This window comes from Dryas octopetala, chromosome 4, assembly GCF_963921425.1.
Source record: "Dryas octopetala chromosome 4, drDryOcto1.1, whole genome shotgun sequence".
NCBI classification, from domain to species: Eukaryota; Viridiplantae; Streptophyta; class Magnoliopsida; order Rosales; family Rosaceae; genus Dryas; species Dryas octopetala.
In genome coordinates this window covers 23,690,113-23,716,251 of record NC_141369.1, presented here as the reverse complement: position 1 = coordinate 23,716,251, position 26,139 = coordinate 23,690,113, and the positions used below count along the sequence as shown (strand labels likewise).

The 26,139-nt window shown below is 35.8% G+C and overlaps 5 protein-coding genes across 6 annotated transcripts; 3 read left to right on the top strand and 2 right to left on the bottom strand.

Annotated features, from left to right (window-relative positions):
- The first annotated feature begins 319 nt into the window (after nt 1–319).
- HYP1 (hyperosmolality-gated Ca2+ permeable channel 2.3) lies at nt 320–5,772 on the top strand. The gene is made up of 11 exons (XM_086241561.1): nt 320–471; nt 591–904; nt 996–1,154; nt 1,884–1,947; nt 2,064–2,273; nt 2,405–2,593; nt 2,975–3,273; nt 3,384–3,660; nt 4,109–4,384; nt 4,751–4,984; nt 5,307–5,772. Exons 2-11 carry the CDS (start codon nt 621–623, stop codon nt 5,463–5,465), a joined length of 2,151 nt encoding a protein of 716 aa, XP_086097687.1. The 5' UTR covers nt 320–471; nt 591–620; the 3' UTR covers nt 5,466–5,772.
- Nucleotides 5,773–9,829: 4,057 nt separating this feature from the next.
- Nucleotides 9,830–11,586, top strand: LOC147288526 (uncharacterized). Its single transcript, XM_086241852.1, has one exon. It carries the CDS (start codon nt 10,103–10,105, stop codon nt 11,399–11,401), a length of 1,299 nt encoding a protein of 432 aa, XP_086097978.1. The 5' UTR covers nt 9,830–10,102; the 3' UTR covers nt 11,402–11,586.
- A 780-nt stretch (nt 11,587–12,366) lies between these two features.
- On the bottom strand, nt 12,367–17,874 carry KIN11 (SNF1 kinase homolog 11). Its single transcript, XM_086241422.1, has 11 exons — nt 17,696–17,874; nt 16,206–16,399; nt 15,863–16,047; nt 15,587–15,769; nt 15,336–15,467; nt 14,716–14,901; nt 14,142–14,231; nt 13,976–14,059; nt 13,382–13,522; nt 12,968–13,210; nt 12,367–12,783 (listed from the first exon to the last, which is right to left on the bottom strand). The coding sequence occupies exons 2-11, from the start codon at nt 16,393–16,395 to the stop codon at nt 12,670–12,672; spliced, it is 1,548 nt and encodes a 515-aa protein (XP_086097548.1). The 5' UTR covers nt 16,396–16,399; nt 17,696–17,874; the 3' UTR covers nt 12,367–12,669.
- Nucleotides 17,875–19,009: 1,135 nt separating this feature from the next.
- On the bottom strand, nt 19,010–20,772 carry LOC147288524 (transmembrane protein (DUF872)). The gene is made up of 3 exons (XM_086241753.1): nt 20,621–20,772; nt 19,810–20,159; nt 19,010–19,341 (listed from the first exon to the last, which is right to left on the bottom strand). The coding sequence occupies exons 2-3, from the start codon at nt 20,075–20,077 to the stop codon at nt 19,262–19,264; spliced, it is 348 nt and encodes a 115-aa protein (XP_086097879.1). The 5' UTR covers nt 20,078–20,159; nt 20,621–20,772; the 3' UTR covers nt 19,010–19,261.
- A 186-nt stretch (nt 20,773–20,958) lies between these two features.
- On the top strand, nt 20,959–23,051 carry LOC147288523 (protein ADP-ribosyltransferase PARP3-like). Of its 2 annotated transcripts, XM_086241754.1 has the most exons (4): nt 20,959–21,098; nt 21,415–21,602; nt 22,251–22,301; nt 22,953–23,051. In XM_086241754.1, exons 1-3 carry the CDS (start codon nt 21,078–21,080, stop codon nt 22,267–22,269), a joined length of 228 nt encoding a protein of 75 aa, XP_086097880.1. In that variant the 5' UTR covers nt 20,959–21,077; the 3' UTR covers nt 22,270–22,301; nt 22,953–23,051. The 2 variants fall into 2 exon arrangements, 1 of the variants encoding a protein (XP_086097880.1); XR_015121914.1 differs by lacking the exons at nt 22,251–22,301; nt 22,953–23,051 and adding an exon at nt 21,808–21,976.
- Nucleotides 23,052–26,139: the final 3,088 nt, after the last annotated feature.

Here is a 26,139-nt window from a genome sequence, read left to right as displayed (position 1 = left end):
AATACAATATAAAAAAAAGTAGTAAAATAAGATAACAAGATGGATAAAAAAAATGTAGCATGGCCTTGAGAAAGGTGAATGGCTCAAATATCTCGAATGTTAGATTTATAAATTCTAAAAATTTAAAAAGGTGAATGGCCATCGTAGATGAATGATGAGAGACATTTGGGCCTGTGGCGCACTACGCAGTGCGTTACTTGAAAAGGCAGGGAAATTAGAACCCCACCGATCTGCAATGAAGGGCACATGGCGGGAGGTACCGTGGGTCCAGGGGCAGTATCGACATTTTGACAAATAAAGTCGGTAACTTTGAGAAAATCGAACAATACCGGATACCTTCCTTGCGAGTCACAGAGTGAGAGCCACAACAACTTGCAAGCGTAAATTCCCTTTACTGCCCCTGCCCTGCTGCCGAAATCCCCTCCATCTGAATTCTGGCTTCTGCTTTCACTCACACACAGTTTCTTGCAGGTTCCTACTTCCTACCATCTCTCACTTTGCCAATTACATATTGATGTTTTTTTTCACAGTTGGAGAATTGGGATTTGAAGTTTGTAATGCCATCTCTGCTCTATATACATAATATGCAGTTGTTCACTTGAGGTTGACTCTTTGAAGCTATGATCGTTTCGGCTCTTTTAACATCAGTAGGAATCAATCTTGGTCTCTGTTTCCTGTTTTTCACTCTATATTCTATACTGAGGAAGCAACCCAGTAACCTCAGTGTCTATGCACCTCGTTTGGTTGCTTCAAAAGCTGAACCAGAGCAAAGCAATGAGTTCAATTTCGAGAGGTTGTTACCAACTGCAGGTTGGGTAAGAAGGGCATGGCAGCCCTCTGAAGACCAGCTCTTGTCTGTCACCAGCTTGGATGCTGTGGTCTTCATGCGCATTTTCATCTTCAGGTTACTTAACAAATTAACTAGTACACTGCACAGGCTATATTCAGATTGATTTTGAGTGCATGTTTGAATTTGTTTTATTGGTTTTATGCAGTTTGAAAGTGTTTGGCTTTGCTGGGGTTGTTGGGGTTTTCATTCTTATTCCAATAAATTATCTGGGCAACCAGCTCCTGATCGATCTGGATTTTTCGGATTTGCCCAACAAGTCTTTGGACTCCTTCAGTATTTCAAATGTCAATGATGGCTCAAACTGGTAAGTATTTGGTTTAAAGTGTCATCTTTTGGGGTTGCTGCTTGAAAGTTGAAACTTGTAGGAAATAATGATAAACAAGTAATTAACTTGATGAAATTGTATCTGTTATCACTCTTTCATTGATTATTGCATTGGCTTCACTGGGTCGAGTGTCATTTTTAGCTCTGCATCATATTTTCACACATTGTTCCCCAATGTTGTGATTTCCTTTTTAGCGGCTTTCAATTCTATCCAATTTCTGACATTTACAAATCAGTGTGTCGTTCAAAGTGGAAAACCTAGAATGTATATACCTGGATTCTCTTGACAATTTATCAAGTTTGAGTATTATCTCCATATGAAGGAGTTGAAGCTATTTGAGCTTAGGCTGAGATTTGGATGTAGGTCTGTGGTGTATCTTCTATTCCTCTAGCAGATTGTTTAAAATAACTTATATGGGATATGTTCGTATTTGATATCCGCAACGGAGTTGGAGTATTCTCTTCCTTTTTGTGCTCGCACATTCTTAGACTAGGAGGTGTGAGGTGAAGTTGTTCAAGCTCATGTCGAGATTTGGATATAGGTCTGTTGAATAGCCTTCTCACGGTTTATTTAAACTAACTTCAGCATGTACCTCTATGTGAAGTAATCCTCTTTGTTGTGGCTAGATGTTTTCCAAGTTGACTTGATTTTATTGTATTTATAGTAGGCATAGATATTCTCCCTGATTATTAGCTTTGGTTTCCCAAGGTTATGGGTTCACTTTTGTGCAGCATATATTTTCACTGGAGTTGTCTGCTATCTTCTTTATCAAGTAAGTCAGATTTTGTTTCTTTCTTTATACCTTATTCCAATTTCCATCACAATTTTCTGGTTCATTAAGAACAAAAGAATCAATAGTAATTCCAACTTGATGACTATAACATGCAGGAGTTTAGCTATATCTCATCGAAAAGAATTGCTCACTTCTATTCATCCAAACCTCAGCCTCATCAGTTTACAATATTAGTTCGTGGTATTCCTGTCTCATCTGGGAGCAGCTACAGTGAAACTGTTGAGAGATTTTTTACAGAGTACTATCCTTCAACTTATCTTTCACATTCAGTGGTTCGTCAAAGCCGCAAACTTCAACGTCTCACTGTAAGCAATATGTGTGAATAATAGTTTCAATCTTTTACCCCCAAACGGGTCACAATTTAATCTTATTTATCATCTGAGATATTTGACAACCATTTATATATATATATATATATATCTTGTTTTCTTTGTAGAGTGATGCAGAGAAGCTATACAGAAGGCTTGCCCATCTAAAATTGGAAACTAATACTCAGAATAGATCCACACGTGATGGCTTTTTGGGGCTTTTTGGACGAAATGTTAATGTTTTAGATCACTATGGAAAGAAATTGGAAGATTTAGAAGATAATGTGAGAATGGAGCAATCATCATTGGCAGGAAAGGTGGTACTATTCATGTTATTAATTTTTCAAAAGAGCTTGATAATAATTGTTAGTAACTGGTACAAACGAAGTCCTCCACTAATTAAGAATTCCTTTAACACTAATCTGAATGTATAGGTCAAACAAAAGTATCCAGGAAATATAATAGAAATGAGCAACACACACTCTTCCTCCTTTTTGTTGTTTTTATACTGTTTAGTATATGGTGGCTTCAGGAAATGTATGAACAAACATGCATAGCCACATATATTCGACTTCTAAAAGATATAAGAAAATTTGGAAAAAAAAATTCTGCTTCCAGTAGATTATTCTAAAATTGTTTGACTTATATATACATGAAATCTGATGTGATCAATTGTTCCATAAAAAAAAAAATAATAGGAAGTTCCAGCTGCCTTTGTGTCATTTAAGTCCCGGCTTAGTGCTGCAATAGCTTTACACATACAACAAGGAACAAATCCCACAGAATGGGTCACTGAGAGGGCTCCTGAGCCTCAGGATGTTCACTGGCCCTTCTTTTCTGCTTCTTTTATAAAAAGATGGATCTCCAAGCTGGTGGTGGTGGTTGCATGTGCCGCTCTTACAGTTCTATTCCTCATTCCAGTTGTAATAGTGCAAGGTCTTACTAATCTTAATCAGTTAGAAACGTGGTTTCCTTTTCTGGAAAACATACTGAAACTGTAAGTGGAAAATCTAATTTTTTCACAAAATTGACTCTCTCTCTCTCACACACACACACACACACACGTTTAAGACATGGTGCTGAATTGTGCAATTTCTTGACTTGCAGAACAGTTGTCAGTCAAGTCATAACAGGATATCTTCCGAGTCTTATTCTTCAGTTGTTCCTTTCTTTTGTGCCACCCATCATGATAATGTTGTCATCCAAGGAAGGATACATCTCTCTCAGTCAGATAGAAAAAAGTGCATGCACCAAAATGTTGTGGTTTACTGTATGGAACATTTTCTTTGCAAATGCACTATCAGGATCAGTTCTCTATCGGGTCAATATCTTTCTTGAGCCCAAAAAGATTCCTGGGATACTTGCTGATGCTGTCCCATCACAGGTAAAAAAATACATATGCAATGCTAGTATGTATCATATGAAGTTTTAAGAAGCTTTTTACAACTTCATTACTTCCCATGTACATGGCTTTTCCCTTTCTCATTTTTTTAAATTTTAATTAATTAAAATAAAAGTTTATGGAACTTAGAGGTTCCTAATTTAAAGATGTGATATTTTTACTTAACTACTTGCTGCTAATTTTTTCCCGACCTATAACTTTTGCAAATAATGATTTTGGATCATCATTAATTTCTTAAGATTATAGCTCATAAAATATTGGTGACTAATGCAAATATAATTTGTTATCATTCAAACATTTGTGGTACTTGTATGTATATCCGGGGAACTTGATATTTGGCCTAAATCTTAGAATTGAACTTTTGGAACCTTGTATGTATATCACGATGAAGGTTATTATATAGATTCATTATTTTTTATTATGGATGCAGGCATCGTTCTTCATTGCATATGTTGTGACATCTGGATGGACCAGTATATCATCAGAACTCTTCCGCCTGATTCCTCTGATTTGCAGTATTATAAAAAGACCATTTTCAGGAAAAGATACTGATGAATTTGATGTTCCTTCAATTCCATACCACAGTCAAATTCCTAAAGTTCTCTTTTTTGGACTAATTGGAATAACATACTTTTTCCTAGCTCCACTAATTCTACCATTCCTTTTGGTTTACTGTTGTATGGGATACATAATCTACCGTAACCAGGTTAGTTGAATGCTTACTTGATTTTTGAATCATATAAAAATATTGAAAATAAAAACAAAAAATGAGACCCCATTTGCAAAAATGATTATAATTTATTTTTCTAGATTAGACACCTACTTAGTGCATTAATGCTTCTTTCCAAGGTGCAACACAAGGCATAAGATTATAATCAATATAATCAAGTCACAGCTAGCTCACACTGGTCTGAACTTATTGCACAAAATTACATTCTCCTCATTGTAAATTAAATGTCTATATTTCAATATGGATTGATCACTAAAACATTAACCTGATATGAGTTGTAGCTACCTTTCAAATTGGATTATTATTTACTCCTGATGCTGTTTAGTGAACAATTTTGAACAGCTATTGAATGTATATGCACCCAAGTATGAAACTGGTGGAAGATTTTGGCCAATAGTGCACAATTCAACAATTTTTTCCTTGGTACTGATGCACATTATTGCAATTGGGATATTTGGGATTAAGAAGCTTCCCTTAGCTTCTAGTTTGATTGTTCCTCTTCCAGTTCTCACACTTCTCTTCAATGAGTACTGCCGGAAACGATTTTTACCAATATTCAAAGCCTTTCCTGTTGAGGTATGTTGGCTTCAATACTATAATTTATTGTTTATTTTGGTTCCCACCAGATTTATAGTTAGCTAATATTCCAACTCTGGTGTACACCCTGCATATACAGATTTACTCTATCTCATTAGGTCAATATCTGGTAGTGATACCCAAGAATTTTTTAACTTCTGTTTGTATTTCATTAGCTAATGTTTCTTTCTTTATGCTTCTTTTTTCCTGAGACTTGACTTTTTATGTCTCTTCTTATTTGATGGCATGGCGATCTCTTAATTTGGTTCCTTGCTGTCAATTTGACATGTACTTGAGGGTCTCATTACTGTGTTTTATGCAGTGTTTGACAAAGAAAGATAGAGAAGAAGAGAATGATCCTACAATGGGTGCATTTTATGATAAATTAAGCACTGCCTACAGAGATCCAGCTATGATGCCTAGGCGAAATCCAAGAAGCACTGATGGCCACAACTCTCCCCTTCTTCAAGCTGGAGTCTGATGTCAGCAATTTGTCATTCTTATGGAATACCAACATAAAAAAACAAAGTCTTGGCCAAAAATTAAGAAACAGCTTGTCATGTGAATACCAGTACAGAGTCTTGGCCAAAAATTAAGAAAACATGTCTGTTGTTGTGCTCGTGTAAAATGTAAAATATATGATTTGCATCTGTTAGGTTCGTTTTGCAGTGACTATTGTCATTGTTTTGGTCATTCTTACTGCTGTGTTTTAGACAATAATTTTATGCTTGAACAATGTATAAAATACTCTTATATTCTCATAATGTCATGGGCAACTTTTTTTTTTTTTTGGGCAAATAATGTCATGGGCAACTAACTAAACAAACTCATGCTAGGGTTCCACTTGTCATTGAAAACACACCTCTTCTTTTGCACAAAATTCTTGGAACCATTCCATTTCCAGCTTATTAAGATAGGAATTCTCATTGAATTATTTTAGACGACTTCTATCTGTTCCTTTCTTTTTCAACAAGAAACCCGTCATTTTGTCAACCATGCATATAATTTATACGCATTCATTTCCTTCATTTATGGGCTCTGACCCTGTAGAACCACAGCTAACATAAGAAAATTGAAAAACAAATAAAATGATGAATGCTGACATTTGGCTTGTTCTTCGACCTCCACGTGGAGCAACAACAGGGCTATTGACATTTTTCTAATTAGGATGATCAAATTCAGGTTTCCCCTGACGCAGTCTAGCTTCTCTTTCCATGCCCAACACATCACACTCAGACATACATGGCAGCACCACAAGCTAAAGTTCAGTCCAATTCATGTCTTTCTTCTTCATAAAAAAAGAAAAAGAAAATGAGAATAACACAGAACTGGTGAAGTTTTTTACTTTTTTTTTTATTCATTTGTTTTAATGTTTTAAACTTTTAATGGTTAACTCTAAGGGGGGGGGGGGGGGGGGGGGCAAAGCCACTAGAAAGATTCGGCTCTCTGACTTTTTCGTCTTTTCTTTTGTTTTTGGCCGCCGTACAGCCCCATTAGATTTGCTACCCCATTGATCTTTGTTTTCATTTTTGTTTTTTCTTTGTGTTTTTTGTTTTAGAACTTCTTCAATAAATCAATGCTGTGTTCTAGGTTGCTTGTAATTTATGACTTATGAGATGTCTTATCAGAGGTTTAATCTTTATATTTTCATACAAATAAGAAAATCTTGTACTTAACAACCTAATCTATCAAAGACTCCACCTTTATTAATTCGTATTCCGTTTAAATTTTTTAAGAGTGTTACTATTTGCACATTTTTTATTTTTTTACACATCTTTTTCTTTTACACACCCCTATACTCTTCTAAAATTTAAAATTTCTCTTTTAACACAGCTCTCAAATTACTTCAGTACCTTCATTTTATCCAACACACCTCATCTATTCAAACAAAAAAAAACACACACACACCCAATTCCTCTCTTTCTCTCTCTTTTTTCCTCTCTCTCTCTCTCTCTCTCTCTCTCTCTCTCTCTCTCTCTCCACTCCCTGCAACACCAAAAATTAAGAGTCCTTTGGTTAATTTTTTGTATGTTTGAGATGATTTGGAGTGTGGGTTTTTTAGAATTTAAGGTTTAATTTTCAGGTGGAGGATTGTTAATGTCGCAAGTCGTTCGGCACTGCACTTTCGAAATTTTTCTCTTCATTCGGCAGATGATTGTCGAACACAGTCATACTGAAAGTGTTCGACATTGTACTTCTGAACGGTTTCTTTATGTTCGGCACTATACTTCCGAACCAGCTACAAATATATATATTTATATATTTTTTTTGGCTGTTTGCTTGGGTGAGAGGAGAGAGAGAGAGAGAAAGAGAGAGGGGTGGCGTGGTGGCTGATCTTGACAGGGTGGTGAGGCTGGGTTAGTGCGAGCAGAAGGGCGCGGTGGCTGGAAGGTGCTGCGCGCGGTGGTGCTGCAAGCAGAAGGGGAGAGAAAGCCAGAAGGGGTGGTGTGGCTGGGTTGGGGCGAGCAAAAGGGCGTGCGAATGGCTTCAACGAGGCTGCGCACGGGTGGCTTCGACGATGCTACGCGCGGGTGGCTTCGACGATGTTGCACGCAGTTGCTGGAAGGTGTTGTGGAGGAAGGTGGGGTGGCTTCGATGGTGCTACACTTGGTGGCTGGAAGGTGATGTGGAGGAAGCTGCTGCACGTGGTGGTGCTGCAAGCAGAAGGGGAGAGAAGCCAGGGAGGAGAGAGAGAGAGAGCCAGAAAGGGGCTGGGTTGGGTGTTCGCAGACAGAGATTGCAAGGGAGAGAGGGTCGGGCAAGGCACAGTTAATTGGGAAGGAAGGAAGAAAGAAGATGGGGTGTGTTGGGGAAGGCTTTAAGGTATTTTCACAATGGGATAAATTTGTAAAATCACTAATTGGGGTGTGCAAAAAGAAAAAAAATGGTGTGTAAATAGCAACTCTCTTTCTTAAAATAACGAATGAACCAAAAAAAAATTATAATGATATGAATCATAAGGTATTGAAACTTCATACTGAAAGATCTCATAATAATGTTAAAATATACAAATTATACAAATGTTTCCTTACCATGCTCTTATCTAACCCACTCATTCAGTTGATTTTTACTTAATTGTGTGGTTTAAATTCGCAGTTAAACAAATAAAAAATTATTTCTAAAGTAATTATCGACTAATATAGCCGTACAAAAATGTTCTAAAACTAACTAGTTAGCAAATTAATATGAAGCTAACCACTCTTTTGGGCTCACTACACTATATAATTTCATAATCTAAACCATTCATTTTTTAGGCCCAATTTCAAAGATCATTTTTGTAAAAAATCTCCAAAATTAAAAGTCATTTAGTCATTTGACCATAATAACAACCATTTATAGGCTTTTATAAAAAACAATATTCGTCTATTTATTTTATTACACTTGGATAACAAAATGGTTTTCAATTTGGTTGATTTTTTGCAATGATAATCTTTGAAATGAGATGGTTCAGATTATAAAATTAAATATGTTGTGCGTCCAAAAAAGTGATTAATTTTATATTAACTTGCTAACCATATAACTTTAAATCACTCTTATATAAACTCTCAAAATAATAACCAACAAATCCAACACATAGCATGCCACAATTTACCCTATTTTAGATACTAGATGAGTAAAGTCCAACAATGCCATCTTGTAAGCATGATGATCGAGTGACGTAAACGGCATCAAAGATTATGAAATAAAAAGATCATTAGGATTACAAATGATATAATAAGATGCATATTCTGGGGAAAAATAACACATAAATTACACATCATGTAATTAAATATGTGTTAAGAGTGGGCTGCACATGCTTTGGAGCAATCGTCTTTCTTAGCTTGGGTCATGAATGACGATAGCAAAATGAGAAGAACATAAGGGGATTTTCAATTTTTATTGTATGGTTAATTACCCAAAGCAATAAAATTGACCTTCTTTGGGCTTGAAAGTGACATACTACGCGTCTTCTCACAAATCACATCAACAGGTGAAAAACAAATTATGCCCAGAATTCTTGTAGGTGTGTTTGCCCTTTCAAATGAAAACTAGTGCCATATAACTTACATGGCAATCAAGCTAAAATATAGATCCACTGGTTTTGTTTTGATTGGGGATAGATGAGAAAATTGGAACTATCGCCAAAAATACCATCACTGTGTGTATATATATTAATATATATATTAAGTTCAAAGGTACCTTTCTGAGCTATAGTGACTAGTCTCATTAACTATAACCAACGATGGTTAATTTGGAGTAAAAACCCATCAAAGAATTTGCAGTAAAAATTTCATGGGACTTCCAAATACACCTCTAATAGTCTCCAAAGTTGCCTTGGATGCCTTGGATGGGTTTTTTTTTTATCTGAAGATTCAAATTTCAAACTCTTCCAACAAAGTGAAAAGAAATACTATTATAACAGTAGTTAGTAATTTAATGCATGTTTAGGGTTAAGTAAGTTTTATGGCATGTCACTTATGGAAATTTAATACAAACTGGTCTTTCTTTGTTGATTACTTTTGCCTAATTAGCCTCCATTTGTTGTTCTTCTTGGGGATAATAATTTTGGTTGCTTTGCTGATGCATTTGTGATGTCATGTGATAGTCAGTAGAAGGGTACAATTAGTCCCTTTCTCTACAAAGATGACTTCTATGTTTCTATCTCCTTGGTGCCCAAAAATATAAAATATAAATAGATGATAAAACAAATGCAGAGAAATGAGATATGACCTATTCAGGCTTCAATTCCCTATAATTAATTTGATATATATGTTGTTTACAATAATGGCATAGAAGAGAGATATAGGTATCGTTGGCTGGGTCAACTGCACCAATGACCAATCACATTGTCTGATTTCCCTTTTTCTCAAATAAACAAAAAGAAAGCTCCATTTGGTTCAGTGTTAGGCTTAGATTTAAAAGAAACAAAGAAATAAGAACAAGCAGTACGTACGACCATTTCAACCAGCTGCAATCAATAACAGGCTCCACTGTTCCTACACACATATATATAAATGAAGATGCCAACAGAACCAAGATCACCAAAGCATCTGAAACCTCCAGCTTCAAGTAAATCAAACACTTGCAAGTCCACCAAACTTAGCAACAAAACATAACACACTAGAAAAAAAACACTAAATGGCAAGGAAGAGAAAAGTTAGTAGTGATGCTCATGTTGTGGAAGACAAAAGTTCCAGTGAGGGGACCATGGCTTGGGATGAGATGGTGAAGGAAGCTTCAGCTGCTGCAGCACTCGGGGGAGCACGTAGAGCTCGAAAACGTTTTGTTGGTGTCCGCCAAAGACCCTCCGGAAGATGGGTGGCTGAGATTAAGGACACAATTCAAAAGATAAGGGTGTGGCTGGGCACATTTGACACAGCTGAGGAAGCAGCCAGGGCCTATGATGAGGCTGCTTGCTTGCTTCGCGGTGCCAATACAAGAACAAATTTCTGGCCTTTTTCTCACTCACCATCTTCAACACCAGCACTTCCTTCAAAGATCACAAACCTGCTCCTCCAGAGGCTCAAAGCAAGAAACAACAACTCTTGTGATGTTCCATTTATACCCTCTTCTTTCGCCGTCAACCATCAACAAAAGCAACATGCTGAGGAAGCAGCAGCAGCTGCAGCTGCAGCAGAAGATTTCTCAGAAACTCAATACACTGATTTCCTTAACGATCCCGAAGATTACAACATGATCACAAGCAGCAATGGCATCATCACTGATATTAGTGCAAGCAGCATTGACTACATGACATCAAGTTTTGAATACTGTTTGACTGAAAAGGAAGAGTCTTCTACTGCAAGAGAAACAGACATGAAGTATGGTAATTTGAGTGAAGTGGCACAGACATGTAGTGGTGGGGATGCAAATTTTGTAGGCACTGAAGGAGAGGAAGATATTGAAGAAGAAGAAGAAGGAGAAGTTAATGATCATGTGGGTGTGATTGACTTCCAATTTGTGGATGATATTGGATCATCCAACTACTACTCTCCTTCTCCTTTTGAGATTGCTGAAGAGATAGAGGAGCCAGTAGAGGCAGAGAGCTATGGTGGGGATGAGCCTTCAATGCTGAGAGCAGCCATGAAGAGAATGAAATATGAAAGGAAGTTCTCTGCTTCTCTATATGCCTTCAATGGCATACCCGAATGCTTGAAGTTAAAGATCGGATCGTCAGCAGGAAATGCAAAAGGGAGACTATCTGACTCATTAAGCAACCTGCAGAGGGCCTGTAACAAGAACAGAGAGGAAGCTGCTGCGGCGAAACAAGAATATGAGGAGGGACTGATGATGGGGAAGAAAGAAGAGGAAAGCCAGCAGAGTTCAATTGACATGGTGGGGTCTTCTTCTTCATCTTCTCTGAGTGGTGGTGATGGTGAATTGTCACTTTGGAGCTCACTTGATCTGCAGCCTATCTGCTTTTTGTCAACTAATTGAGGAAGGAATCACCACTAGTTTAAGCTTTTAACAAATTCATCATGCTCTAATTAATTCCACAAACTCTGGAATTCACCATTATTGATTCTTTGCAATATTGCTTATCTTCTAATGTATGTCAAAGAAATAATGAGATGTAATTTAAGCTTCCGGTTCAACACAGTGAAGTAATTTGCTTCTCTTTATATACTATCGTGTCATGTTTGTGGTTGAACAACATGTGTATCATAATTCATATGCATCACTAGAAAATGCTAGAAAGATAAGGCCTTTTTCAACAATTTTCACGAATCATACAAAAGCTCCACTGAAGGCCATTTCTGAGATGTCATGCACATAGAAAAAAGTTTAACTTGATTATCAGTATCATCTTTTCAAGGAATTGAAGCTTCTCATGTGTTATGGGATGTTATTCTCTACTTTTTCGTGTCAGGGTCACCTCTGTTGATTTTTCTCGGTTATAATGAAATGGATTGAATCCTTAACTATCATAATTCTAATCAATCACCACTTGAATTAACCCCAAAAGCTTTAGTGAATTACAAGAATAGTTTAGAAAAATTAGTTAGTCATCAACCAACAGAAAGTGTTTATGGCTGAAACACAGTAACAAAAAGTTAAAAGATCTCAAATGCCTAAAGTCATTCGTGGCAATACCTGAGGCACATAAATGTAAATTCCAAGGGAGCTCTTGGGGATGAGGCAGTAGAGCATAACAAAAGGTTTTTAGTGATTTGATATTGATGATGTTAAGTCTTTTACAACTAAGAACCAAGTGAGCAGCTACTCCAGCAGATTGTGTGTAAAGCAAATCGTCTTTTAAGCATTGCACACCTAAATGATCTTAGGCAAAATCTTTGTCAAGACTATTACATAGAATGAAAATGTTCATATGATTCGTTGCCAAGGTCCACACCTGAACCAGTCTGTTACATAGAAATATAGAAACTTCAATTACATGGCGATATGGAACGAAAATTTTGCATTAAAGCATCCTCCAAAGTGAGGTTAGTTCTTTCATACTAGTTTGTGTTCATAACAACGAAAATCCAGGACAGACCACTTCAAAACCCAAACTACAAATGACTTGGCCAATACCAGTGTTAAAGATTGGCTCCATACAACTATTTACCCATATAAAACTGGGAATAAAACGGAAACAGCAAAGCGACCCAAACTGGAGGACATACTATATATACAGTGCAAGTTCTTCACAAGCATCAAGACAGATTCACAGGGACTTGTTGTGGGAGCCTGGCCCTCTAGCGTTAAAGGACACGAAGCTGTGCAAGGAAAGCAGCACAAAGATCCAGGAAGAGAAACTGTGGACCCTGGACCCTCTGCAGATCAAGCAGATACTTCTCCTCCCGAGTTTTGAAAAGCTGTTGAAATCCAAACCAGCAGCAAAATTTATTAGTATTATCTTTGGGAAAAATACTCAAGATGATCAGTACACAAAATCAAGAGAAGTGAATTTCTTTACGGCCAAAGACAATAGTAAATTAGCGACCTACGAGAATTACAAAAAAGTTAGGCATTAAGGAGCAATCTAGCATAAAATTTTACCTGCACTTCAAACTTGACCACGTTTGGCGCCTTCATACCACCATCATTTTCGATGATGCTGGATTCATCACCAAAATAATGGTTACTGTGCACCAGATTGTCAACCATGCCTTCATGATGACCAGTAGCACCAGGAATCCACCTACACTTCATGTTGTAGTGTCCTATCTTCTTCCAACACACCTGCAATTCTTGTAAAGCTTTAAGGACTTCTGTCATTATTTCACGAGGACGTGCTCGAGACTGCCAATAAAAGGAACAAATATGATCAACAATCATATATTTAATGTTGGAAGCTCACACCATTCAACCTGCCACTACTGTACATGTCCAGAAGCACCAGAAAACTCGGTGAATAAATTGGGTACGCAAGTCCTATTTCCAAATAATAATATGAAGCCAAAGAAATTTAACCTGAAGTCCAAGAGCCCATTTTCTTTCAACAGGGAACTGTTGTCTAAAACCCATTCCTGGATACTCCATATATCCCGGAAGGCGGTGCCCAACAGGTGAAGCAGCAGGCTCACTTTGATGCATACGGTTGAAACCAGATTCCTATACAAAAGGGAAAAGAAAAATTAGATAAAGAGAAGAAAAATTTAAGCCAAATGGCGCCAAATCTTGAATGATAATGCACAGAAAATAAGCAAATATAATGAACTTGATAACAACATCAAAAAAATTTACCGCAATCATGTGATGTAAATGTTGGTACAAATTATGTTCACGTTCACAAATCTATCATTTTCATCAAAAAATTTAAGTATCATATCTCCAGAGTGGGTCCTGTTTCACATAGGGTACAAGTTTCTTCTACTTTCTTTGGGCCAGTAAATGGGACAAACTTTCATATTGTTCAGAAATGTGGCATTTCATACGAAATTGACCTTATTGTTGGATTATGGTCAAAGGGCTTAGTCCTGGGCATCCAAAGAGAAAATTTTATTTTTTAATCCTAAAAGGTTGTTGCTGCTACATCAAGGAGGGAGGGAACAACATAACACATACCACAGTCTCCTGAAACTCAGCTCCAAGATAGCCACTGGATACACGGAATCGATTGTCCAGTAACAAATAGTAAGCAACAGTTCCCTGAAACATGTTGCAAGACACCAGTTAAGAATTTGAAAAAAAAAATAATAATAATAAATAAAGAGTTTCCAAAGGTTCCAACCTCATTTTGTACTCTGCCACGAAGAGATTCAACCAGATGGCTCCTGTCAAATCCCATCTTAACCACCTCCTGAAGAATTTCTTCATCAATCTACAAAATGCAAGGTAACACTTGATGAACTTATGATAATAGATGTATCTCAGTATATAATGTAGCCAAAACACAAAAAATCCAAAGAATCCACAAAAGAAGTAATTTTATTGAAAAAATAAGGCCAAAATATTGGGATGTGGACCATAAATCATGGTAGACAACCTATGTGGACAGCAATCTTGAAAAATTCCATTTGTTCGGCTACACGCACCTGTCTATGTAGCATAAATAAAAATATGGAATACAAGTATGAGATGAACATGTCACTACCAAAATTCCTGGAAAAAATGGTATGCAGTAACACAGGATCAGCTAATTTATTAACTTCTTGTTACAAAAATTTTGGATCAAAAAGACCCAAACATTTCTCAATTCTGTAGAAACAAGGTCACAAGCATCACTTGGCACATTTTGAAGAAAAACAAAGCAGAGCAGACATTATAAGTCCAATTTAAAAAGCAAACAGAAAAAATAGGCCAACCTTTTTTGCTTGTTGCATTGTATCTGGTGGAGGCACAGCTAAATAACGTGGTAGATGAGCCTGGAACCATGGATGTTGACGAATTTCAGGGATGGTCATTCGCTTCATTGGATCAACCACAAGCATCCTTGGGATCAAATCTCTTGCACCAGGTGACAAATGACTAGGAAGAGTGTATATCCCACCCTGCAGACAAAATGATGTGAGTTTAGGGAATATAACTGATAATCTCCAAACAGATAACAATTTGATTCATGGTACAGCCGCAGCTTGATTAGGAGAAGCAAAAGTCATTGTCAATGGACACAAAAACTAAAAGCAGAAACATACTCGGGTCTTAAGTTAAAAAGAAAAGCAAAAACATCTTACATGAGAATCTAAAAAATCAAAGGCATTATTTATTCTATATTTATTAAAAGAACAATTAAGGTGTCATGTCGCATGAACACTTAAGGTATGCCGACAGTTATAATCCACCAGAATTCCACCCAAATTGAATTAAGTTTCAAAAGTGCTATATTTATTTGAAAGAAATATACAATCTACAATCTACAAACTACAGTCATAATAACCTTTACAGACTTAGCAAGCTTCGACACGTGGAATAGATCTAGAATTACCTTTATTTTCTTAAACAAGTTGGGAATGTTTTCGTCATCAAAAGGAAGGGTACCACACAGAAGAGCATACAATATAACCCCGCAGCTCCAAACATCTACCTCAGGCCCAGCATACAGTTTGCCAGAAATAACCTACAAGGTATTAAAGAGATGTAAGCTTGGAGACAGAAATCCAGACTTGATACAAGAATAGTATATGCCAATTTCCTACTTTAAAATTTTCAAAAGCCATCTAACTACAGCCTTCATACCTCTGGAGCAGCATAATTTGGGCTGCCACAACTTGTCTTGAGAAAATGGCCATCACGCATTATATTACTTAGACCAAAATCAGCAATCTTCACATTGCATTTGGAATCCAAAAGCAAATTTTCAGGTTTTAGGTCTCTGTGAACCACCATATTCCTATGGCAGTACTCCACACCAGAGATTATCTGTTTCAGGAAACATGATGGCCTTATGTAACTCATTTGTGAAGCAAAACTAATAGCAAGAGAAAGATAACCAAAATAAAATTGTCAAATCACCTGCTGAAAAAAGTTACGAGCTTCATCTTCCTGCAGCCTACCCTTCTCTACTATATAATCAAAAAGCTCCCCAGACTTCACATATTCCATCACAACATAAATGTCCGATGGTGTTTCAATGACCTCATAGAGTCGTATAATGTGAGGATGCATAAAAAGTCTTAATATTTTGATTTCTCTTCTCACTGTACCAACTTTAAGTGTTAGAAAGAAAGGAAAAACAACCAATGTACAAAGCTTTAATATTTTGAATTCAAGACAGAATTTCCGTCCAAAAGAAAAATAATCAAATTCAACCATGGGTTTACAAAGATAGAGGGGGAATCAACTTAAGAAGACTGACCTTTCTCTTCCATTTCCATGTTCTTTATCTTGCGTCGGTTAAGGATCTTGATAGCAACTTTATGTCCAGTTAATGCATGCTCTGCAATTTTGACCTTGCCAAAAGAACCAATACCAAGAGTTTTTCCAAGCTTGTAATTTGGTAAATAAGCATCTGCACTGCTGCCCCCACGTCCCACCAATCCATCCATTTTCCTAATCAAAAGGCATGATAAAAAATTCAAATAAGAATGCAAGAGACTTCAAGCAGACACAAATGTAACTATTGTATCTTGAAATTTGTGGATGACAAGATTTTGCAATTATTAAGCCAAATATATCCTTAGGGTTGTGACTGGTGGTGGTAGACAATAACCACTTCCTGCAATGAAACATGTGCTAGCATGTACATGACACTATGACAGTCAAGATAACAAAGCAATGTCCATATCTATGCTATTATTATAAGAACTCGCTTTTTCATTGGTCATATAGAAAATGTCAAATATAGCCTCATGATTTTTAAACAATTTTAATTATTAATTTAATAACCAAGAATAGTATGGTAATTGTACATTACTCCAATTTCAAAATTGATTCCTATTTTACTCTTATTTTCATTTTTCTAACTAATCTGCTCCCATTCCATATGTCTCACTTTTCTCCCTTTCTACTTTGACTCCCTACTCTAACTACATCAAGTGTGCGATCCTTCTAGAGTAAATATAGAATAAATCAAACCACACCAGATTCAGAAAAGCAAGGCATCACACTTCGCTTCATGAGATTTACATACTTCGTGACAAATTTCATCTGTCAAGTTTGTAAGTATGGATGAAATTAACAATGAAGCATGCTCACATAGTTGAAACAATTACAAAAATAAGAAACTTTGATTAGAGCCATTATTTGAAAAGCACAGAAAGAACATAAATTTTGATTTTTGAAGCAAAATTATATGGAGACATCATTATGCTTTTGCTATTAAACACACACCAATAGAGCAAAGAATTATTTATCTTACAATTGCAACTACAAAGAGAACCTGCTTTGGGTGCATAAAGCCAAAACTCAGTCATAGCAAAATCTCACAAACCTCCCTCCTATTCCCAATTTCCATGCATCTTCAAAAAATATTTATCAGGCAAAATAAATCGCAAAGACAGCACCTTTAAGGAAGATAAACCGTAAAAGGGAAATTCAACAGAAATTAAAAAAAAAAAAAAAAAAAAAACCCCAGCTTTCGAATTAAAAAATGGAAAAACAATTTCATACAAATAAATCATTTCAAGCTTTAATCAGAAAGAAAAAAAAAATCCCAATCTTCCAAACTTCAAAGCTCTTTTTTTTCAGAAAAAAAAAAAGTTGGGTAATTCCAAAGACTCTCAGAAACCTAGCTGCAATAGATCTTACAGAAACATCAACAAAAATATGAAATTGAGAATTACACAAAGTACCCACACATACATGCATTAAACACATAATAGTAGAGAGAATCAGAGAGAAAATTACAGAAAATAAAATCCGAAATTGAAGTCGTTGATGTGAAGGCGGAAAAGGGTCTCTTCGAATTTGACTGTGAATTAGCGGCGACGTAGAGACCCCAAAGGCTAAGCTCGAATGGAGAAGAAGCAGAGGGGGGGGCCCTGTTCGCGTTTATTCCTTTCTCGCTCGCTTCGGACTTACACAGACTCCGTCGCGATCAACTTCTATTTATTACCTTAATTGCTTTTTCATGAGCCGAATTACTGATTTACCCATGAGATTTAGTGCAATCCCTACTCTGAGATGGTTGATTAAGCTTTTTCTTGAGGGGGCAAATTGGGGATTTCGCTTGATTCTTTTGGGAGTGGAGGAGTTCAAGGGAGTTCGGAGGAAATACTGTGGCCATGATAGCTGCCCTTTGCTTTTAGCTTCTATTTTTCTAGTGTTTGCCAATTTTCTGTCTACTCTTATTAGCGTGAAATGAAAATTTTAATAAATTATTAACCAATAGCCAATAGGACACTTATTAATAAGAATATTGAATTTTTTTAAAAAATAAAGCTACTTAAAATACACTATTTAGCTTAGAGACTGTATTTTAAACTAGTTTTATGCATTTAAAAAGTTAAGTAAATTTTCAACTTAAAGACATTTTAGATTTCTAATTTTCATACAAGGGTGCTGTTTTTGGACATTAACTAATAAAAATATTAAGAATTTTTTATTAATTTGACCTGGTTAATGGAGAGAATATTTTTTATTTTTTTGAAAACTTTTACCTATGCAAAAAGATAAAATGTCACATTCATCATACTATTTATTACATTATCTCTTTTGTTATGTGTCATTCACTAATGAGTAATGACCACCACGTAAGTTTGCAAGACAATTCTTGTAAATCAAACTTTATATCACTAACATCATTTATTATTTTATTTTATATCTTTTTTTTCTTAATGATATTTCTATGGAAATCTTATGTTACTTTCTTAAGGATAGTTTCTATGAAACATTATCGACTAGGAACTAAGAACCTTATTTTGTTGGGTTTCTATGAAAAATGACTGGTTAGGATGATACCGATGACATTGTTTGAACGCTGTAAAAAAGCGTATTAAAAAGCGTATCTTGTTTGTTATAAGGATGTTTCATGATCATTACTGCCACTTTTCAGCTTAATGAGCTGCTGCTCCATTCACCACTACAGAGCTCAAATAACCAAATGAAGCTTGGGTTGGGCCGGTTAGCTATTATAAAGCTTCAAGCCTTGATACACAGGACCAAAGCTTTTCTTGCTCAAGAGTCAAGAACATGAATTAATGCAAGCCTAAATGGACACAATTTCAAGAAAATGAACTATAAACAATTTCAAGAAAATGGACACAATTCATAGAGTGCTGGATAAACAGTTTTACAACATACAAGTCTACAACCCAAAGAACAATGTGCGCCTTACAGATGTGCACACGGTTCTACACAATGTGGATTTTACATGAACCTGTCAGCTCCAAGTTTCTATCACCATACAACATTACTAGTAAAAGTTTGTAGTCGAAAGCACCCTAGTATTCGGGAATGGAGGCAAAACGCACCCTAGTATTCGGGAATGGAGGCAAAACGGTATCCTTGTGCACCTCTCCATGCATAATATGCAAGCCTTGTCTCATAAAAGCCTGCAGCCATAAGAATCGCATGAAGCCAATCAGTTTGTCAATCAAGCTTCTGAGACATGTATAAAGAATTTCCATAAGTTAAGACTTGAGTATCATATGAAACCAGTCAGCCAATCAAGCTCAAGCGCATGAATAATTTCAGAAAAATCCATCCAGGTTAGCTACTAGACTGGCCAGACTAGGAAATATACTTTATGCTTTACTCCTATCCTATGCTCATATAGTTACATCAAAGAGGAAATTCAACATAGGAATTAAGGGAGTCTACAGGTCATATGAAGTTATCCATTCGAGAATTGAATGCCATCTCCTCTAACTGTATTATAAGACATTGTCCAATGACTTAAATTCGGTCATTAATTTTAAACTTATAAAGCATCATTACAAGGTCAGTTAGTCATATAACTAAAAGTTGTAACAAAAGATAGGTGGAGATAAAGAAATAAATGAAAATATCTTTTGATTTACCTGGGAGGAAGGTGAGAGTCCCTAGAGCCAAAAGGCCATAGGCTTGGGAAAGCTCCCCTCCCATGTGACCGCTGAAAATGAAATATGAAAGAAACAGAAGCAATGATCCAAGAGAAAGCAGGAAAAGAGCAAGGGCTATGGACTTCCATGGGATTATATCAAAGGACCTTGGTGTATAGTCAAACCGACGGTCATAGCGTGCTCCATAATCATTGTCATCTTCTTCAGTAGGAAGACGGCCGTAACGAACATGGCGCCTAGATGCCATGCCCAAGGATGCGCAACAAGGCCCGAAGATCAAGAATGAAGCACACTAAGTAGCCTCAAAGATCAAATAAGGTTTTTTTTCCCTATAAGGTTAAATAAAGACAATTAATTAACACTGATTTCCTCTAACAACTGCATTAAAGCTAAAATCACCCCCCAACCCACAAGGCACCCAGAAAAAGAACCCCAAATTGCATTATCAAGTGACAAGTAGAAAATTATTTGTAAAATTTTGAGAGCAATGAATTCGTGTTCTCAATTTATTTCTTCAATCTCAAAGTAAAGGATCAGATTTCAAGTACTTCAATCTGAAAAGCAACGCTATCTCCAATAACAAGTTAACAACCTCATGTTAATCATAATATAAATTTGTAAATTATGCAAACTGCACTATAATACTAGTCAATAGATAACAAATTGAATAAAAATTACAGAAATAAAAAATAAAGCACGCACAAAATGTATGGAACATGGGGGAGTCCAAATGGTTCCGAAAAGACCAAACCCATAAGCTAAAATCACAAGAATTTACAGAACTACTTACCTGGGATTCTGCTTTCAACCCTCAACGTCGATTGCAAGCCTAACACCTCTCCTCTGCAAATGCCCTAGCCCTAAGATTGAAATTTAACCTTTAATCGCAAATATGAAGAGGATCATTTTCATTTGGGTTAATCAGTTATGGTCTCGCTTGTTGGGGAGAATCAAAGAAGGCGAAGGGGAACTAGGAGGGAGTTGAGGTTCACGGGCTGGGCTTAGGTGGGCCGTGTTGAAGCTATGGGTCCATTATGGCCCATTCCAGGCCACTAGATTCGCCACTGCATGAAAAATAAAAAGGAAGAAGAAGAAAAAGAATACAACTGAGGGTAGAATTAGGATTAAGATTAATTAAGATTAAGAATATAAGTAGCCAATAAATTAGACGCAGATGAACATACAACTGGAAAGACGACTGCCAGAGTGCCAGACCACGCACATAACACAAAACTCTAGGGTTTCCAATGGCAGCAAGAGATCAAAACGTATGTCCTCCGATTGTTTTTATTTTTATTTTTTAAAATTATTTGGTGTATTTATTTGGGTAATTGAATTCATGTTTGTGCAATTCAAAATTAATAGTTGTACCGATCGATGGATTGAACGCAACATCGCTACATAAGTTATATGGCATTGGTTTTGCATTGAATTGATAGGTGTTGTGACTGTTGTCTCTATCGATTTAGCATGTATATATTGCTTAATGGTTTAATTAGGTCTACATGGTTTAATTGGTTAATGGTATGGCTCAAGATCTTGACCGTGTGTGACTTTGTCTGGCATTGTCTCTGAGCCACTCAGGTCCAGCAAATGGTTAATATAACAGCCACTCTTGACGTTCGCAACCCCTCTACAGCAGACATACCTGCTGCTTTTGAGAAAAACTGTACAGCAGTCAGAGAGAAGCTGTCAACTCAACACATGCGTGAAATCTTGGAAGCCAATGCCCAAAACTCCTCTGGCTCTGATGCTGCTATTCTCCAAAGATGGTTAGTACATATGCAGTCGGTTTTAATTTGTTTGAATATCGATCACACACCAATTTGCATACATATATAATTGATTATTGACTCAGAAATATCTACAAATTTATACACACAAATATGATGAAGAAGCTAGGTACGTACGTACTTTCAATGTTATTATAACTGAAGTTTCTAACTCGATCCTAAGTATATATAATTGTTTGGACAGCCAAGGATTGATATTTTATGGGTCACTAGAGAAATGCCCAGTTTGCAAGAATGGCAATATGGAGTACACTGAATCTTATTATTGTGAGTGTGCCACTTGCCCCTTTAACACAATGTATCCACCAAGGAAACGAGAATCAATCAAGATCCCAATTAGAGTCGTCAAGGCAATCCACCCTCATTATAGAGGGGTAATATATATATTCTCACGCTCTCATCCATCCCCTATTCGATCTCCACATGTGATATATATATATATATATATGTGTGTGTGTGTGTGCGTGCCCTACTGTTTTTGTCAATTTACATGACAATTTATGACACTAAATTGATCTTATATATCAACAATTTCAGTATAACAAAGTTGTAGTTGTAATCTTGTAGCTAGATACCTAGCTTTTACTCTTTTTTTTCTTAATTATAACTTGATATATTTTGGTGCAGCCTCCTCAAGGGTACTTAGACTGCCTTTTCAATTACAATATTTTACCGTGGGTATGTACCATACTACCATCCAACATATTTGATTTGCATATATAATTCACTTTATTTCGAACAATTAATATGGGATGGATGGGATATATATATATATATGGATTGCTATTACATTCTAGCTCTAATTAACAACTTGTGTTAAGAATGATGGATTGATTGCTTTTACATTCAGCTTATTGTAAATACTTCACTACAAATGAAAACCTCTTAATTTACCATCATCTAGGTCCTAGGACCCTACCTACTTTAATCTTTAGCCATAACAAAAAGGCCCAAAAGACCTTGTTGACTCTTAAACATGGACATTTGGTTTTAGATTAAATAGGCCTCATTGTTAGATTTGGGTCAATAGGCTTAGTCTTGGACTTTTCCAATTAAGTACTAGCTAATTAATATTGCATCAATTAAGGTACCTGTTGGATTTGCCGTTTGCCATCTCATGCAAACGGCAAACTTGAAGGAAATGTAAGGATAGGTTACAGGTAGGAGACAGAAATTTAAAGCACCGTACCCTATGGCCAACATGTACATATATGTCTTTCTGGTTTGATGGCATCCACCCAGTTTGCCTTTAAATTTGTGTCTGTGTCTGTGTGTTTGTGTGTAGATGGTTCTGAAAGTTATTATCTATATTTGGTTCATATATTGCAGCCAATGGTTATGACGTTTATTATAAATGAAGATGGGGTACTGGAGATTAATGGCTGGAGATTGAACAAGAGCATCTTTTCAAACCGTATTGTACATGGGGTGTTTGCTGCACTAATTGGTTTCTTTCTGTTCAACATTTGGTCCAAAATGTCTAGAGGATGAAGCTTTCAAATCTAGTACGTAAACTCTGTTGTTGAAGGCTGAGGAGGTTTCTATCACTAAATAATATATAACGTAGTTGAACATCTTTGACAATCTTGCTCAATGCTCACTATGTGTAGCATTAGAGAACTTTTTTAACATATATGGAGCTTCCCAGCAACCAGCTGAATAAACTATGAAGGATTTGTTTCAGCATTAGTTTAATCACTTGGAACTGAAAATCTTGCTTCACCCATGTGCTGATATTCTTCAACATGCACCCATTAGTATATCTCAATGAACCAACTGAAAAGTGGACATACAATTATATATGTGTACTATATAATGCAAGAGACATGTGCAGGTGATCCTATCCTAATAACCCATCTTGCATTATTAAATGCCACTCTAATATTGCAGTTCCCATTGTCCCCTATATATATGAATTTTTTGATCAAATTAAAAGAATAACAGGGTATTTAATGGTGCATGTATGTTTTTACTTTCTTTAGTACTATCTATATATATATACTTGTTTAGTTGCGTACGTGTCATTCACATGATTTTTGTGCTTTCATGTGAACGGATCGCCACTTCTTTTATTTTTCATTTTATTTTATTTTATTAAATTGATTTACAAGGTTTTAGTTTCATATCGTTTTGCTGATTATATTATAGCTTATTGTCTTAACTCTTTAACGTTTTGTGGTTAAATTATTTGTACTGTTAGTTCTAATTAAACACTAAGACCAAAACAATATCTTCGCCTCTTCGGAGCTCCATGCCTTCATTGGTATGCATCCATCACTTGCTATATGTTATGCTTTTCTTTTCTTTTCTTTGTTTTTTTTGGTAATATACTTTCCAAATGATAGATTGATGGCAATGAATTTTTATATTAATTTTACCCACTTTTGTCACTTAAGCAATGTACATTGTAAGTTGCCGCACAAACACCAATGGCTCAAGTCAAGCTGCAAAATTATTAATTATTGTCCATAAGCTAATTTAAAGTCCAAAAGTTCATTGGCCAAAACAAAAAAGTCCAAAAGTTCAAAGTTTTTTTTTTTTTGCCAAAGCCAAAAGTTCAAAGTTAAACACATCATAGTGTTCTACTTTAGAGAGACCACTCAATGAAAACAAGAGGCAAACGAACTAAATATAACATATGGATCAAGCCTTTTTATTTCCTATAAAAAAATGATGATAATGGTTTTTTTTTTTTCTAATTTCAACAAATTATTATTAGGTGGGTTATATGCCACATGGGCCATTCTCATAGGCTTATAGTTCTTTTTCCGTATAGAATTTGCTTGTCGCTCAAAATTACTTTTGTTTTTCCACACTAAATGTGCGGCTGAGATGAATCATAGCTATATTGTCGTTTTCGTGTTTGGTGCGAATCTGATAAAAAGTGGCAACAACCATCTCACTCAATCTCCATCTACAATTCTACATCGCCATTACATATCTCCTTTCATATTTCATATTTTCATGTTACTTGGGCCGGGTTGGTTCCTGGCACTTGACTATTGTCACTGGCGGTTCGAGTGTTCGACTTCTTCACGGCTCTCGCAATAACAACAAATCTTTTAGTGGGCATAGAAAAAGCCGAGCTATTTTATTTCAAGTACCCATTATTAGAAAACTTTATAATATTCTTACGGCATATTCCGATCAACTTAAATTGCAGAGTTAATTATTTTATTTTAAAATTTTAATTTTATCTTTAAAATAAAAAATTTTAATTTTATTAGTCGGATCATTTGATAATTATTTATTTAAATATTTATAATTATTCGACAGTTATTTGTTGAACATTGATAGATTATTCGGTGGATAATCACCAAATAGAAATGAAAAAGGTGTTCAACAATTATTTACCGAAATATTTGTGTTTATTCAACACTTATCTGCTGAATATTAGTGGATGTTTCAGTAAATAACTACCGAATGAATCTGGGTAATTTCATCATGCTTTTGCAATAAAGGGTAAAATAAAAAAAAATTGACAAAATATGTTAAGATGATCAACTTAGCAGCTGAGAATGGTTTGCATAACCTCACTCTATTCCTGTAGCAATAAAGTATGCATTGGGGTGCCCCTATTCATCAACAAAGAGCACCGGTTGTAATTTTCTTCTTACAAATTACAATTATTAATTATGTGACCAACACAATAGTCTCTCTTTGTTAGTTTTTTTGTTTTTTATGCTCTGGTGATCATAGTGGTCGTGCTTACATCAAAGCATGAACTAATAAATCACTGGCATCCATCTCATTTGCTAATTACAATTGTAAAGAGTTAGCTGAATTAGTTACGTCGTTAATCTTGCCACGTGTATGAGTTAAAGCGCATTACAATCTGATATACATATAAGAGCTCAATAATGATTTTAACTCATACTGGCCTCAACCACTCTAGCATTATAGGCTCATGTTAAGAATCCAAATTAAATTGGACTCTATGCAACCGTTGATCATAATTGGATGGATGAATACGTGATATATGGCTTTATGCTTTTACTCTCTCTAGTCTCTACAAAGGCATCATGACCATGGCATTGGCAGCTCAACCATGGCTGCGATCTACCATGGTATATGCTTCATAATCATAATTTTTTTTGTTTCTATAATAAAATTTGTTTAAAGGTTAGATAATAAATAGTAATGAAAATTCTTTTAAAGTACAAGAAATGCACACATTGAGAAAACAATCAAAATATATACTTGAGACTTTGAGAGGCATAAAAAGATCAAAATTAAGAAACAAAAGCAGCTGTATGAAGCTGTAAACCATATAATTATGTAAAACAGGCAGACAGTCTCTTTAATTGGTTGGGTCATGTCCAATTGTCATATTAATAGCATGAGTTACATGTGTGACCATGTGGCCCATCTCAATGCATTAATGCAATATTGGTTGCAAGGATGAATTAATAAATTGAAATAGAATATAATCCTTTTATTTTCACAAATAAATGAAAAGGCAAATTATATTATTGAGGAGCTAGAAAGCCTAGAATCAATGGTTGAGAACATGTTG